This window comes from Paroedura picta, chromosome 16 (assembly GCF_049243985.1).
Source record: "Paroedura picta isolate Pp20150507F chromosome 16, Ppicta_v3.0, whole genome shotgun sequence".
Classification (NCBI taxonomy): Eukaryota; Metazoa; Chordata; class Lepidosauria; order Squamata; family Gekkonidae; genus Paroedura; species Paroedura picta.
The window spans coordinates 24,884,977-24,900,273 of record NC_135384.1 but is presented as its reverse complement, the minus strand read 5'-3'; the positions used below and the strand labels follow the sequence as shown (position 1 = coordinate 24,900,273).

Below are 15,297 nucleotides of genomic sequence, written 5' to 3'. Positions count from 1 at the left end.
TAGCTCCAATTTTTAAACCAGAGGCTTTGATAACCTGTCAGGCGTCTGCCGAACTCCCAATAAACCGACACGCTGTTGAAGGAAATGTCTTTTGTCAAGAAAGTGGGGAACAGAGAGCAAGGTGCGTCCTTGCTAGAACTAAAGGGCAAGCTTACAAGCATAACTTTTATGTTTACCCTGGGACTCCTCCCCTTACTTTGAAAACAGCTGCGCTGAGCCAAGGACAAAACACAGAAGTTTCCCAGGATGGTGCTAAAACCTAGACACTACAAACCATTCCTAACTTATACATATGCATGCTCAGAGCAATAAAAATGCTCTGGGTATAAGCTTCTGCATGCCTGTCCACTTCTTCAGCTACAGTGAAATAAGTCTTCCTCAGCCATTATGTATTAGGTTAGCTAGCAGGACAGGCTAAGAGTCAAGATGCATAAGAAACTAGGTGGTAAGTATAGGTGAGACTGGACTGAAGCAATTGGTAAGATTGTCGAACAGCCGTACATGAACATACAAGTACAAGAATTAACAACGGATGTGAGAACAAAGTTCTCCTGCTTCAGACCAACCCACCGGAATCTCTCTCCTTTTTATCATTATTACTGCAAATAGCTGGTAGCTCTCAGTTGCAAGAATGGATCCGGGTTTGAGTGACATCACGGATTACACGCCATCATCGATTCCGCGCACGTCTCTGTGAAGGAGGAACCGGCATCTCCAGATTCATCCCTCTCGTTTCCTTTGCTCCGGGATCAGCCTACCCCCCCCTGCTTCCCGGAGTGTCTAAGACAGCCGCTCGTTGCTACGGCAACTGCTTTGGCGGTCACTATTGAGTTGCATAGGGACCCGGGTTGGGAATGCCGGAGACCTCTCGTGAGGGCCCCATGATGACATCTTCCCTGGGATTTGGCCTTGTGGTCCTGATGGGACCTGGGTCTCCTAGCAACCAGCCACGCAGCTGCCTTCGCCTTGGCAACGCTGGCCTGTTTGCTTCTTAATGAGACCTGAAGGGCCATGTCATCACCTACCCCGGAGAACGGACACCGCCAGGCAGTTGCCGCGACACCAGCAGACAGAGCCGGCCCAACCCCGCAGAGAAATCTGCTGAGAAACCTTGCAAAAGTACATCCTATAAATTGCGCCCTTTGTACAAGGACTAGGTGGTGTGAATTCGTGCTAATTCAGAAGCATCCGTGTTAATTCAGAAGACCTGCTGAACTTTTATTGATTTATTTATTGTGCATTTTTCTGTTCGTCTACAGGCAGTGCTTCTGATTCTGAACATGTGCAGATGGCTTTTTCGCTTCCCTCCATTAAAATAGAATCAGCATTTTCAGCTGAGTTGATAGGAAAGAGGTTTTCATGAATGCCGGGTCCTTGGATATCTCAGCAGCGTAGGGACTGTTTTCCTTGCACCACAGTGACTCCTACTGTAAGTTCTGGAAAGCAGCAAGTCGAGCTTTGGAAACGCAAACAAACCCAAGGCAGATTTCCCCTTTCCGTCCCTTCTTGTACGCACAGTTTGAGAATCCCCTGAAACATGAACAAAAATCACCGGAAAGGTTTTTGTTTTTCCTCTCTTTCCACCACCCCACCTCCCAAATTGCCTCTCAGTCAAATGTACATCAAATCATCCCTTCCCTCTCCTGGGTTTACATAAATATAATTCTTAAACTGGATTTCTTAAACTGGGTTTAAACCACTGTTCTCTGCAGTGACTTCTCATGGAAGCATTTTAGGACTCTCTCATGTGTTGGAATTTAAGTGGATCATTCCCAGGCTCATTAGAGCACTGTGTAGTTATTGTGTAGTTGTTGTGTGCATTGTTGCATGCACACAACTGTATGAGGCATTATATTAATAGCTGAAACTAGGGCAGGCGGGGGGGGGGGGGATATGTTTCCCCTACACACTACATGGTAGGATTACTCTGAGGATGTGGAAGATCAGGGGACCTGAACAACGTATTAGCTATTTGAGTTGAACCAAATATACATTAAAAATTGTATCAATGTTGACATGCTGATTTGATTTTGACTTTGGTTTAGAATGTGCAGTGGAATTGGGAACACATGAAACTCCCTTATATGGAAGGAGAAGGAGAAGGAGAAGGAGAAGGAGAAGAGGAAGAAGGAGAAAAGGAAGAGGAAGAGGAAGAAGGAAGAAGAAGAGTTGGTTCTTATATGCTGCTTTTCTCTACCCAAAGGAGTCTCAAAGTGACTTACAACCATCTTCCCTTCCTCTCCCCACAACAGACACCCTGTGAGGTAGGTGGGGCTGAGACAGCTCTGACAGGACTGCTCCGTGAGAACAGGGCTGTGACTAGCCCATGGTCACCCTGCTGGCTGCATGTGAAGGAGCAGGGAATCAAACCTGGTTCACCAGATTAGAAGCCATCGCTCTTCTTAACCACTAGACACTACCTCAAGCTGGCTCTCAATTGTCTACTCAGACAGGCACGGGTAACTCAGGGTTTCAAGCAGTGGTCTTTCATGTCTCCTATAACTGGAGATGCCAGGGATTGAACCTGGGACCTTCCGCATGCGTGTAGATGCTCTAACACTGAGCCACAGCCAGACTGTAAATGAGATGTTTGTGTTTGTTTCATTATGCAGTGGATCTATCTACAGACAAACCCAAACTAAATAAACTACCCTTTTTCTCTTAAATAAATGGCATTAAATATTAGGAGTGGGAAACTCCTAATTCATTTTAATTATCTGTTTAAATTAGGAAGGCCCCACTATAACACATAACACATATAAAAATGAAGAAACGGGAAAAGAGAGCAACTTCTTTATTAACTTATTTAAATTCCTTTCAGTATCTCTCTCCCAACAAAGGATCCCAGGCAGCTTACAAATCAATTTAAAAACATGGGACTTTATAACAATCATTAAATCACTGAAACACTGTTCAACAGCCACATAAAAAACCAGGTCCCACTACATCCTCCTCATAAAGAACTCTCTGCTTGTAAAAGCCGGTGTTTTCTCCTGGGGGAGCAAGGAGGAACTCGGGTTCCGATATATCATCCCCCTTCAGAAGCACCAAGGAAGCAGAAGCTGTATTTTAATATTATATTGGCAATTAATGTCACCTTACGTAACTGTTGGAAATCATCATATAGTTATCCAATCAATAAAAGAAGCTTGTTTCAGTACCGTAGAGTAAACCAAGAAAGCCCTTCTAGAGATGCAGGGTAGAGATATTTCCTTTATTTAATTAATTGGCACAGACGTCTTTGGTTAGAAGTCAAATTCTGCAAGACTCCCTAGCTCAAGACACATTATTTGGAATATTGCTAGGGAGATCTCCTACTAGTAAATTCATCTCCAGGCTATAGAGATCAGTGCCCCTGGAGTAAACTGGGGAGGGTTGGCTCTATGGCGTTAAATCTTGTTCAGCTTTTTCCCCTTCCCAGCCCTGCCCCCCACCCCCCAAAAAAATCTCCAGGTATTTCCCAACACACAACTGGCAATGTTACAAATCTGCAAAAATCATAACATGCTTTTTATTAAGAATAGCTCAAATATCACAAACCAGTATTTGTTGGAATATGACTAATCTGTGTTAGATTCTTCAGAGACAGGACCCTGGGTGTTCATTTCAGCTCTTTATTGTGACCCCAGCATGATGGGACAGAGAGGCAAAGCCTGAACCACAACCAACCACAACTTGTAGACAAAATCTCCACAATAGACCTTCCTGCCAGCGAGCACTATTGGTCAGTTTCACTTTAAACAGACTGGATCCAACAGATGGGATCTAGCTGTGCATTGGTCAATTACAGTACAGGCATACCTGCCTCATGCTCAGTCCTCCGCAGAACCACACACACAAAGATCTGTTGTGTGCAATCCCACATGGGGCCTTGGAGGAGATATGCATTTGGGATAATTAGAATAATAACTTCTTCTATTTTTCAAATACTCTTTTCCTGTCCTGATTGGCAATTTGGAGACATCTTCCCTGTTTGCCTCCATAACTGACTGAATAAATTAAAGCTAGCCAGTTAGACTGTTAGGTCTCTCTCTCTCTCTCTCTTCTTTTCTGTATAAACTTTCTTTTCTTAATAAGCCTATTCTGCTCTTTTAAGTAGCCTGGTGCCTCTGCAAATTTAAACTCCTTACATTAATAATGTGTTACTCCGGAGCAGCAAAATAAAGCCAGGTTCTGCAGGGGTTCATGGTAATTGTAGTCCAACCCCACCAACCCCACTGCGACAGCGTGAACCAGGCGCCTCCCTCCCCAGAGCTATCTGCTGACGTCATCACGCGAGGCCCGGGAAGGCGGGACTTCCGGCGCTTCGGAGTCGGAAAAGAACTGGGGGGGGGAGAGGCGACGAAAGGGGAAAGCCGGAAGCGGAAGAAGCTGGACAGGAGCCGAGGGCGGAAGTGGCGCCGTCTGCGATTTGGAGTCGGGGGCAGGAAGGGGAGAGCCAGACGCAGGCGGCAGCAGCAGCGGCTCCGGCCCCGCAGGCGGGAGCGGGTGAGTTCCTGCCTAGGAAACCGGGGCGCAGGTCTCTCCGGGCAACCGCAGTGGAGCTTCCACGCTCAGGCGCAGTCTACCTCTGGAAGCCGGGGGCCGAGAACGAGCCGCAGGGGGGAGGGAGGGAGGGAGGGAGGGAGGGAGGGAGGGGGGTTGCCGTCCTGCGTTGCTTGGCAGCCTCTTGGCAATGCTTGCCTGCCTGCTGATGGGAGATGGGGCTACGGGGGCCTTTGGACTGATTATCTCAAAGCTGCTGTGAAGTTTTGGAGATCTGGGTCTGGGGTGCAAGAGGGGTGATTGATTACTGGGGGGTGGGTGAGCACTGTTAATGTGTCAATCAAGCCTGGGCACAAGGGCTAATCCTCCCAAATAAAACTAAAGAAGTAACGCCAAAAGCTACTCATTGAATCAGTGCAACCCTATTAACAAGGATACGAGGCGGAAAAAGAATAGAAGAGTTTTGAAATGCACGGGGAAAAGTTTCTTGAATCCTAAAGTTGGAAGGGTCCCCGTGGGCCATCTGGGCTGACCCCTGTGCTCAATGCAGGATCAGCCTAAAGCAAAACATGTATTGTAAACACACACACACCCTTTAAAAATCCTGGTGTCAATAAACAGGGGAGGAGCAATAAAGTTTTATTCCGACATGAGCTTTTGTGACCTGGAGCCCAGTTTTTAGGTGCATGTCTTTGGTCCTGTTTTAGCAGACACTTACATACCAGTTTGTGCCGAAAGTCAGGCATACTCTTGGTGAATTTTACTCTAGGAAGTCTTGACTTGGAGAAGAAGCCTCCTATGGAAATGTCTATGGGGCGAGGGCTCTCTATGTATCTGAAGAAGTGGGCTTCGGTTCACCAAAGCTAGTGCTTGAACAGAATCGCATGAGTTTAGTCCCGAGAAGGTCACTCGGTGGCCTTCTGACATTTTGAAGGGCTTGGCTCGAAGAAGAGCAAATGTGTTTTCTTTCCTGAGCGGAAAGGCAGCTCTAGAAGTAACGGGGCAGAAATGACAAGGAAGTTCTTGGGTAAGTACTGGTTAGATGGATTACTGGAGGGGAATATTCACAGAGGTGTGTATGTGTTTTTAGGTGGAGGGGATTTTCCTGGGGTGAGCAAGGAGGTGGAGGTTGCAGATGCCTGTTGTATTTTTCACAGTGGATGCTGCTTTCATTTCCTCTTCCTCGTGCTTTTGTGCTACAAGAAGCTGTGTTCAGCAAAAATTCAACAGATGCTGTTTTTGCTGGCATGGATGGTCTTCAAGTGCGGGCAGCTGTATGTTAACATAGTGAATTCGAGGATCTAAGAAGTTGCTATGCATTGAGTTGATGCTGTTACTTGGAGTTAATAGTCTCCATAAGAGCTCCTATTAAATGGTTGCTCCTTGTGTTTTGCGGAATAAGCAAAATAGGGAAGAACATCCAGTTTAGAGAAGCATTTCCCTAGCCCTGTTAGAACAGGTATCTTTCTGATGCCTTCCCATCTTGGTGGTTTTCATTTTCGCCTATGAAAGTAAATAGTACCTTTCCATGAGAATATTTCGAATGAGTTTATGCCCCAACTTCCCCACCAAGGGGAAGCAGGACCCAAAGCAGCATGCATTAATTTTCATCTCCTCCAATTTAGCCTCACAACAACCTTGTGAGGTAGGCTACACTGTGTCTGTCCCAAGGTCACCCAGTGAGCTTCCATGGCAGAGTGGGGATTTGAACCTTGCTCTCCCAGATCCTAGCTGCAACCTCACCCTGGTGTTGTGCTGTCCTTGGTGAAAGGGGGGCTTTTTTGCTCGCTAAAAGCAAAACTTTTCTTTATGAGTGGTCTGACGGTTCCCATGAGGATCCACTGGCTGGGTGTAGATGCATGCAGTGTGGAGCACTGCATCCCTGTGGGGTTGTTGTAACAGACAGGCTGATCTTAAATTTTTTTAAAGCAATTTTCTGAAACATGCCAATTCTTGCCTTTGCATAGAGAAGCTTCATGAACGGCACTGAGAATGGCTAAATACAGAAGCCGAGTTAAATGCCGAACTGCTTTTCCTCTGTGTGTAATTGACCTCAGTCCCCTGAAGAAGAATTTTGTGTCGTCATGAAGTCTGCGCAGTTTGCTTTACGATCTGTGTCTGGATGGAGGGATTAGCCTTGTCTTTCCTCTGGTTGTGCTGCAGCAAACAGAATGTTTGCGAGAAGGCTGTTTGTTGTTGCTGGCTTGTTGCTGGTTCTGACATTCGCCTTCAGAATATCATGTGTCAACAAACCCATGCATGCAAATAATTAACATTTCCACTACAGTGACACAGGGTTAATACCCAGGATAAGAAAAACCTGCTGAAACTTTGCATAACATTTCTGTAGAGTGGTCATTCAAACACAGGCCAGCTCCAGGGTCTTTTTTTTTTTTAATGGCTGAACTCACAAACGCAGCAACTCCCTCACTCATATTCCCAGAGAGAGAAGACATTCAGAGTATTTTATTGTAATTAATGATTAATGCAAGCTCCTTTCTGAGCTTGGTTTATGAATGCAAATGATAGACTTAAAGGCCTGCTGTGGGTAAAAGGACAACTGCCTTGTACAGCACTTTGAAAGGTGCTAAGTGTGAACTGGTTATCTTCACCACGAACCCTGTAAGGTAGGCTGGGATTTTTATCCTTGCCATAGTTTGAAAGAGAGCAATCCGTCCGAGATGGTGATGGAGACAAGATTCAGGTTGGGGATTCTTTGATCCGTACCTCTTGACCTATATTGGGGACCAAATTTAGCTCTTAGAGGCCAAATTCAAACTGGGGATTTTTTAATCCACAGCTCTTGGTCTGTCTTGGAGGCCAAATTCAGACTGGAGGTCCGTTGATTCATAGCTCATGGATCAGCTTGGGGCTATCAGCCTGGCTGGCAGCCTTAAAACTTTGTTTGGGGCTGAGGACATCTTTGTTCTGTTAAAGCAAAATGTGGGTAAAACCAGAAAACACAATGCTTTGTGCTTCCACAGCTTGAAAGTTGTTCTGACCGTCTTGTTTGCTCCCGCAGTGGTCCTGAGAATGCTGAATTAGACCCAACCAGTTACACAGCAGCCAAAACCCAGGAGGTCCACTAGCAGGGCCAGGACTCCAGAAGCCTTTTCAAGCACCCAAACCACAGAGCATCACTGACCCAGACAGTGTTCCATATATGCCTTGTGGATAAAAGCCACTGATTGGACCTCTGCTCAATGTGCTTATCCAAGCTTCCCTTGGAGCTGAGGACTGAATAAAGATACGGAGCACAAGTCTTGTGGGGTAAACTTCTGCATAAATATTGGGAGTAACATCAACGGGGCAGTGCATAGAAGAAGAAGAGTTGGTTTTTATACCCTGCTTTTCTCTACCTGAAGGAGCACAAAAGCGGCTTCCAGTCGCCTTCCCTTCCTCTCCCTACAACAGACCCCCTGTGAGGTAGTTGGGGATTAAGAGAGCTCTGACAGAACTGCTCTGAAAGAGCAGCTCTGAGAGAACTGTTCTGAGAGAACAGCTCTATCAGGACTGTGACGAGACCAAGGTCACCCAGCTGGCTGCGTGTGGAGGAGGAGCAGGGAATCAAATTGCCACTCTTAACCATGACACCAAGCTGACTCAGTGGCAGAGTCTATGTGGGGCTGAATCCCCTTCTCTTTTCTCTTCCAGTTTGAGGCCTGTCTTCCTCCCTCCTCCCTGCCCCTGCGGTCGGCACACCTGCCCTCGTGACGGGCCATGGCGGGCCGCGGCGGAACTGCGCGGGCAAATGGGCCGGCGGCCGGAAGCAAGATCTGCCAGTTCAAGCTGGTCCTGTTGGGAGAGTCGGCTGTTGGGAAGTCCAGCCTCGTCTTACGCTTTGTGAAAGGACAGTTCCACGAGTACCAGGAGAGCACCATTGGAGGTGAGGCTGTGGCTCAGCGGTGGACCATTGGCTTGGCAAGCGGCAGGTTCCGGGTCGCAGGGGGTGGGAAAGAACCTGCGGAGTTGCTGACAGCCAGAGTGGATGGGATCGCTGGGCGAGAAGCAGCTTTGTTTTATTTCGTGTCTCGGGTGTGTGCCAAGGGTTGTCTCTCTCAGGAATGTGCAAATATGCTCCCCTCGGAACTATGAACAGAGGAAGAGCCCTGCTGGGTCAGACCAGTGGTCTGTTGAGCATCCTGGCCCACAGGTCTTACCAATGGCTTGCATCCAATTGTAGCTATATTTACTGCTCCGTTACTTAAGCATCTTAACTTTGTTCATTTTGCTGTTTATATACTGCCCCTCTCAATTGCCCGTCTTTGGGCAGTTTACATAGTGTAATCTGAAAAGTCAACACGGCGATGATTCACATAGATAAAACCAGGTTAAGAGTTCTATAAAGCCGCAATTGAGCACTGTTGCAAGATGGGAGGGGGCAGGGGAGGAAAGGAGGAGAAGGAGTTGGTTCTTATATGCTGCTTTTCTCTACCGGAAGGAGTCTCAAAGCACCTTACAATCTCCTTCCTTTTCCCCTCCCCACAACAGATACCCTGTGAGGGAGGTGAAGTCTCACACAGAGGCCAACCAGTTCCTCTGGAGAGCCAAGAGCAGAGCAGAGAGGCAGAGGCCTTCACAGGAACCTCAGAAGAGCCCTGCTGGGTCAGACCAGGGGTCCCTCTAGTCCAGCTTCCTGTCTCACACAGGGGCCAAGCAGTTCCTCTGGAGGCCAAAAACAGGACAGAGAGGCCTTCCCATGATGTTGCCTTCTAGTGCTAATATTTGGAGGTTTTCCTCCTCGAAATTCTTAAGGTTCTCTTCCATCACCACGGCTAGTGGTGTCCATCCTCCTCCATAAGTTTGTCTGATCGTTTATTTTCCTGCCTGTAGGCATCATTAAATCCGCTGGTAGTGAACTTCAATTTAATTGTGGTATAAAGAAGTATTTCATTTGGGGAACTTCACTAAGTGCCCACAGAGTGCCAGCATTATATGAAAGGAGGGGAAAGTTCTCTCTCCCCCCGTCCCTTTCAATCACATTGCAGAGGTAATAATGTAGATCTCTGTCATGCCCCCAGTAGAGATGTAGAAGTCCCGGACTCCAGCCTTTTTGCATGGGGAAATGTGCCACCTCCTCTGGTCACCCCCTTTTGCCCTGCACTTCTTGAGATAAAGTGACCAGAGCAGCACAGGATTCTCCAAACGAAGCCTCACTGCACATCTGCACAGGGCCATTTTAATGTTGGCCATTCTGTTTTGAGTTCCTTTCTTAACGATTGGCAGCATGGATGTTTACCATTTTCACCCCTGCTGCTCATTGTTATTCCTGCCTCGTTCCCAGCCAGCTCTGGCCCCATTGCCATAAAGTTAGTATTTTTTTTGTTCTAGCACGTGTCACCTTTGTGAAAAGTTTCCTGGGCCACTACGTCAGGGGTTCATTTGCTGGCAGGGGCTCATGGCAATTGTAGTCCATGGACATCTGGAGGACCACAGGTTGACTACCTCTGCTCTACGTAATCCCTCCTGGTTGCCACCAAGCCCAGGTATTTGGTAGGATGTGCAAAGTTAGCTGCCACACTGCTCACCCCCCCATCCCAGATCACTTATGAAGAAATCAACCAGCTCAAGCACCAATACCCTTGTGGGATTCCATTGTGAGAAATGTCTATTTCTCCCTGTTCTCTGCTTTCTGATGCTTACCCGGTTTGTTTTAATCCTAAAGAGGACCTGTCCTTTAAAAAAATATATTATTAACATTATAATATTTGATTTATTGGCTGCCTCTCTCTGGCAGCAGTCTTGGGGCGGCTAACAATGTAAAAATCCCATATACAGAAACAATTTAAAAGAATTTTTAAACTCGATACCCTTTAAAAATGCTCCAACGCTGGACCCTTGGGGTCAGAAATATCCTTGTCTGTCCATGCGCTGATAGAAGGGGAGAGGGCCCATTCTGAGGTTAATCTGTGCTGGCCTCGGCCTCAACCAGAGGCCTGGTGGAAGGGTGCCATTTTACAGGCCCTACAGAACTCTGAGAGCTCCGAGAGGGATCTCTGCTGGCAGCTCATTCTACCAGCCTACAGCGAGTGCTAGTTGCTCTTCTTTGGGGCCAGGGACAACACGTTCTCGGAGAGGTGGTTCCTCAGGTATGCAGGTCCCGGACCTTGAAGGTTCAGGCCGACACCTTTAACTTGATCTGGAATTCAGTCGGTAGCCCAAATGCAGCAGCAGAGAAGGGCAGCGCAGGGCAGGTTGAATATGGGCTCTCCACGGGGTCTTGATGAGGACCGGGGCAGCTGCATTCTGGCCCATGACTCTCCCATGACTGCAAAGCTTACTTGAGTCTTCCGTGAGGTCCCTTGTCCTAAGCTTTTTGAAAGCCTGGCTACATATTGACTCCCAGATTACCCCTTATCCGTAGGCTAGTTAATGTTCTCAAAGAAATCTTTCCGGAGTCCTGATGTGTGAAGTCGACTTTTCTTTCTTAGAGGCACCAAGATAGTTGCTCAGACACACAGAGAGAGCCAGTTTTAGGGATTATTAGGGAAATGGTTGAGAGTAAAGAAGAAGAAGAAGAGTTGGTTCTTATATGCCGCTTTTCCCTACTCGAAGGAGGCTCAAAGCGGCTTACAGTCACCTTCCCTTTCCTCTCCCCACAACAGACATCCTGTGGGGTGGGTGAGGCTGAGAGAGCCCTGAGATTACTGAAGAAGAAGAGTTGGTTCTTATATGCTGCTTTTCCCTACCCAAAGGAGGCTCAAAGTGGCTTACAGTCTCACCTTTTCATGTGAGAATGAAACCATCGTATCTCTGAGTTTGTTTGTTTATTTATTTATTTGGATTTTTATACCACCCTTCCCTACAGCTCTGGACGGTTTGCGTAAAGCGTTGCACAAAATTACATCGAACATTATAACAATCTGTCAAGTAACAATCATAACATAACATGAACAAAATTCGGGCAGAAGGAATGGGCATTGAGAAGTGTGTAGATTTTTCAAAGTTTGCGATGCCTTTTGCTGACCTTTTCCTCCTCCTCCTCCTCCCAGCTGCTTTCCTTACACAGACCATTTGCTTAGACGACACAACAGTCAAGTTTGAGATCTGGGATACGGCCGGGCAGGAGCGCTACCACAGTCTGGCACCCATGTATTACCGCGGGGCACAAGCAGCCATCGTTGTCTACGACATCACAAACATGGTGAGAATGTGGTTTCAGAGAGCTGGGGGGGGGGCTTCATTGAGCCCGTTGAAAATTTTTAAACAGAGGCTGGATAGCCATCTGACTGAATGGCCGATTGTGTGAAGGCTCGAGGGGGTGGCAGGTCACAGTAGATGAGCGATTGGGATGTGAGTGTCCTGCATTTTGCAGGGGGTTGGACTAGATGACCCAGGAGGCCCCTTCCGATTCTATGATTCAGGTTAGACTTGAATGTGCAATCTCCCAGCCTTAGAGGGCAGGACCACTGCAGCAAAGTGACCCAGCTGGGAAGGCATAAGAACATCACAAGAGCTATGCTGGCTGGCTGTTGTCCATCGTGATCGCCGTCCTTACCTTTCCTCCTCTTTCTATAGGACACCTTTGTGCGAGCGAAGAACTGGGTGAAGGAATTGCAGCGGCAAGCCAGCTCCAACATCGTCATCGCCCTGGCAGGGAACAAGGCGGATTTGTCCAGCAAACGAGCCGTCGACTTCCAGGTGAGACGGGGGACGGGACGGATGGTGTGACTGGGAGACGAACCTGGCCGCAGCGTTCTCAGGCACGCGCCCAGCACTTACCTGCAGGAATTAGAGCCTCCCCCCCTGCATGTGCTCGGGCAGCCTCTGCCACAGAGGACGCTCCCTCTTCCCCATGCGCTTCTGCATGCACGCAGGTTAAGCAGAGGACCTTTGGTCTCGCACCAACCGAAGGGCAACGGAGCTTCCAGGCTGAAGCCTTTGAGCAGCCAGCATGGAACTTGTCCCTAAGATCCAAGAACAGACACGGAAAGCTTGGGTGCAGAGATTTAACTTGCTGCTACGTTCCCTTGCAGGAAGCCGCGGCGTACGCGGATGACAACAGCCTGCTATTCATGGAGACGTCTGCAAAGACGGCGATGAATGTGAATGAAACCTTCATGGCGATAGGTTAGTAAAAGGCTGGAGAAGCCGGGTGGAGAATGTTCCCTGCCTTGCCTTACACCATGCCCTGCTTCTGTGAAGGCCATGCCCATTCAGGTGGGCAAAGCGAGAGATCCTGCTTTTGTAACAGCCGTGCCTACCAAGATGTGGGAAGACTGCTTTACAGGCAGGATGTGATGTCACGGACTGTTCTCCAAGGCTCTAACTGCTGCGGAGAAGTTAGTCAACCCCAGGACTCTGGCAGTGCTAATTCGTTTGAGTGGAAATGGAAGGGCGCTTCACACATTATGTGGTCCTCGACCAGTAAGATTCCAGCATAACAGAAGAGAAATGGGAGGGCCGTTTCGGAAGCATCCAGACGCACAGGAAGGACTGAATGGGAAGTAGATCTGAGTCGGTAGGAATGGGATGAGATGCTGAGGGAGAGGCGATCCCAGGGTAGAGGTCATGGTATTCGGAAAATAGTGGGGAGGATAGAGAAGGTGTGGCAGGCATAGTAGATTGGGTGCTTTGAGTTACAGAGTAGGAAGGCCAACGAGAGTTTCTTGGGGCTGAGAATCCCAATTGTACACCCTGATCTGGGACAACCAATTGGATTTTGGAGTGCAGGTCTCTAATGGAGCAGATGTTGGGGGGTATCTTCAGCTCTCCCCGAAAAAGCTCATCCCTTGCCCTAGCACTTTTGCTGTCTTTCCCTACGGAGAGCGCTTTCCTAGCACCCTTTCATACAGATGTGCCCTCCCTCTTTCCTCAGCCAAGAAGCTCCCCAAAAATGAACCGCCGACCACAGCTGGGACAGCCGGCAGGAATCGGGGTGTTGACCTGCAGGAGAGCAGCCAGCCCAGCAGGGGGCAGTGCTGTAGCAACTAAGGGATCGCCGCCTGCTCTCCTCGGATCGCCCCTGACTGGAATGCGCCTGAACCGGATCGCGCTTACAGAAGAACAGCTGCCAGGATCCTCCTTTATCCCCTTCCCTTCGACCCGCCCTTCTCTTCTGCTGCTGTGATATTTTCCTTCTTTATTTGTCTCTGTCCATAGAACGGAGGAAGCAAAGAAAACCCACTCTTCTGTGCAAATAGCAGGGAAACAATTAACGTCTCGGCTACGCAACCCAGTGCAGGATTACTCTCATTTAAACCCGTTAGTTCACTGGGCCTTAAATTAGAGCAATCCTGCACATAAGTATCCCACTGTCCGTGGCCTTTTAAAAAGCAAAAGGAAAAAAAACTGAGTTCCTTATGGGGTAGGTGTGTCTTTCCAGAGCTCTGGCTCTGCTTCCCTTTTTCTCCGCCTTCTTAATTTCCCTGAATTAGGTTTTAGTCTTGATATCTGCTCACAGCTGCTTGGAAGCGGGGAAGTGGCCGTCTTTCACTTGGACAGGAGGTGACTCTTGGGGCATCTCTGCACGCTGATTCGAAGCCACGTGAATTGGCAGGTTAAAGAGCCTCAGGCGGGAGGCTGGTTTAAATCTGGTGTGTGGACACGTCCCCGGAAAAGCACGGTAGAAACCACTAAAATGAAACGCGTGAAGTTCAACGGTGAGAGTGAGAAACATAAAGACACCTCTGGCCTTTAAGACTCGTTTTGACCAAATTGCAATCATGAGTACGGGAGTGGGGAGGGAGCTGATTTCTTCTGTATTTTGTATTCAGTTGTTTTTTTTTTCAATGTGTAACCAATCAGTATCTCTCTCTAATTACATATACCGACTAGCCTTGCATCGGCCTCAGTTTGCCCTGGGCTTTGAGGCGCCAACTTGGCATTAATTCCTCCACCCACCCTTCCATTTTGGATGTAATGCACTAATTCAACCTGTCAGAAAAAAAAAATTGTATAAAATCACTTTTTAAAACAGAATTCAACGATGTGATGCCATTGTTAATAATCCTATAATATAATACATGTCGGGTGTATAGATGCTGTTGATAGGGGAGGAGAAATCATTCTTGTGCACACAAGATGAGAAGGGGGGAAATCTGTATTCCTATAGAAGACGGATAACTTCACTAAAAGAGAATCGCACCAGGGAAGCCGCAGAATCCGAATACAGTGCCCGAGGCAATTTTGTCTTATCCATATTGGTATGTAAGAGAAAAGGAGTCTCCTTAAGTCTTTTCAATGCAAAGCTCCAGTTGTGTATGATTAATAAAATAAAATTTTTATAAATCAGATGTAAACCAGAACAGTTTCTTGTTCTTGTTTTACCGTGGCCTCTGTAACTGGTGTCGGGAAGCTTTGATTAAATTTTAAAGGGGAAAGAGGGCTCCATCACTGAATGAAAAACAGTAGTGTGTACTCATTAGTTATGATAGATTTTGAAGTCGGAGCATTTTCGCATGAAAATTGACAAGATTTGCTCATGTCCTTGGACTTCTTTTATATTTTTGGAAAAGGGATTTCTATTATTTTTTAAAAACTCATATAACATTGGAAGGGTCATAACTCACTAGAAAACCACATCTCCCAAGTTGAAATATTAATTCCTAGCAGCAGGGTTGCACAAGCCCAGAGACCTTGGAGGGCAGATTCATAAACTACGCGTAGCTGGTTGCTAAACCTGGCTGAAAAACCCAGGCAGCACACATTTCAGCCAGAAATAAGCTATCATTGCACACGTGTGCTCCCTAAAGTGAAGGGGGAAAAGTCTTTTCATGTATAATTTATATTATGTATGAGACGGTGATAACAATAGAATGTAACTTGCCGTGAAAGCATCAGGCGGAGGAGTAGGGTTAGGAACCTTAGTGG

At 47.5% G+C, this 15,297-nt stretch overlaps 1 protein-coding gene across 1 annotated transcript; it reads left to right on the top strand.

The window, feature by feature from the left end:
- Nucleotides 1–4,334: 4,334 nt before the first annotated feature.
- Nucleotides 4,335–14,732, top strand: RAB5C (RAB5C, member RAS oncogene family). Its single transcript, XM_077313944.1, has 6 exons — nucleotides 4,335–4,488; nucleotides 8,140–8,371; nucleotides 11,478–11,629; nucleotides 12,004–12,126; nucleotides 12,462–12,555; nucleotides 13,304–14,732. The coding sequence occupies exons 2-6, from the start codon at nucleotides 8,206–8,208 to the stop codon at nucleotides 13,417–13,419; spliced, it is 651 nt and encodes a 216-aa protein (XP_077170059.1). The 5' UTR covers nucleotides 4,335–4,488; nucleotides 8,140–8,205; the 3' UTR covers nucleotides 13,420–14,732.
- Nucleotides 14,733–15,297: the final 565 nt, after the last annotated feature.

Coding starts and splice junctions, on each gene's coding strand:
- RAB5C (XM_077313944.1), top strand. CDS start 8,206: ATGGCGGGCCGCGGCGGAACTGCGCGGGCAAATGGGCCGGCGGCCGGA. Junction 8,372..11,477: donor CCAGGAGAGCACCATTGGAG/GTGAGGCTGTGG, acceptor TCCTCCTCCCAG/CTGCTTTCCTTACACAGACC. Junction 12,127..12,461: donor AACGAGCCGTCGACTTCCAG/GTGAGACGGGGG, acceptor GTTCCCTTGCAG/GAAGCCGCGGCGTACGCGGA.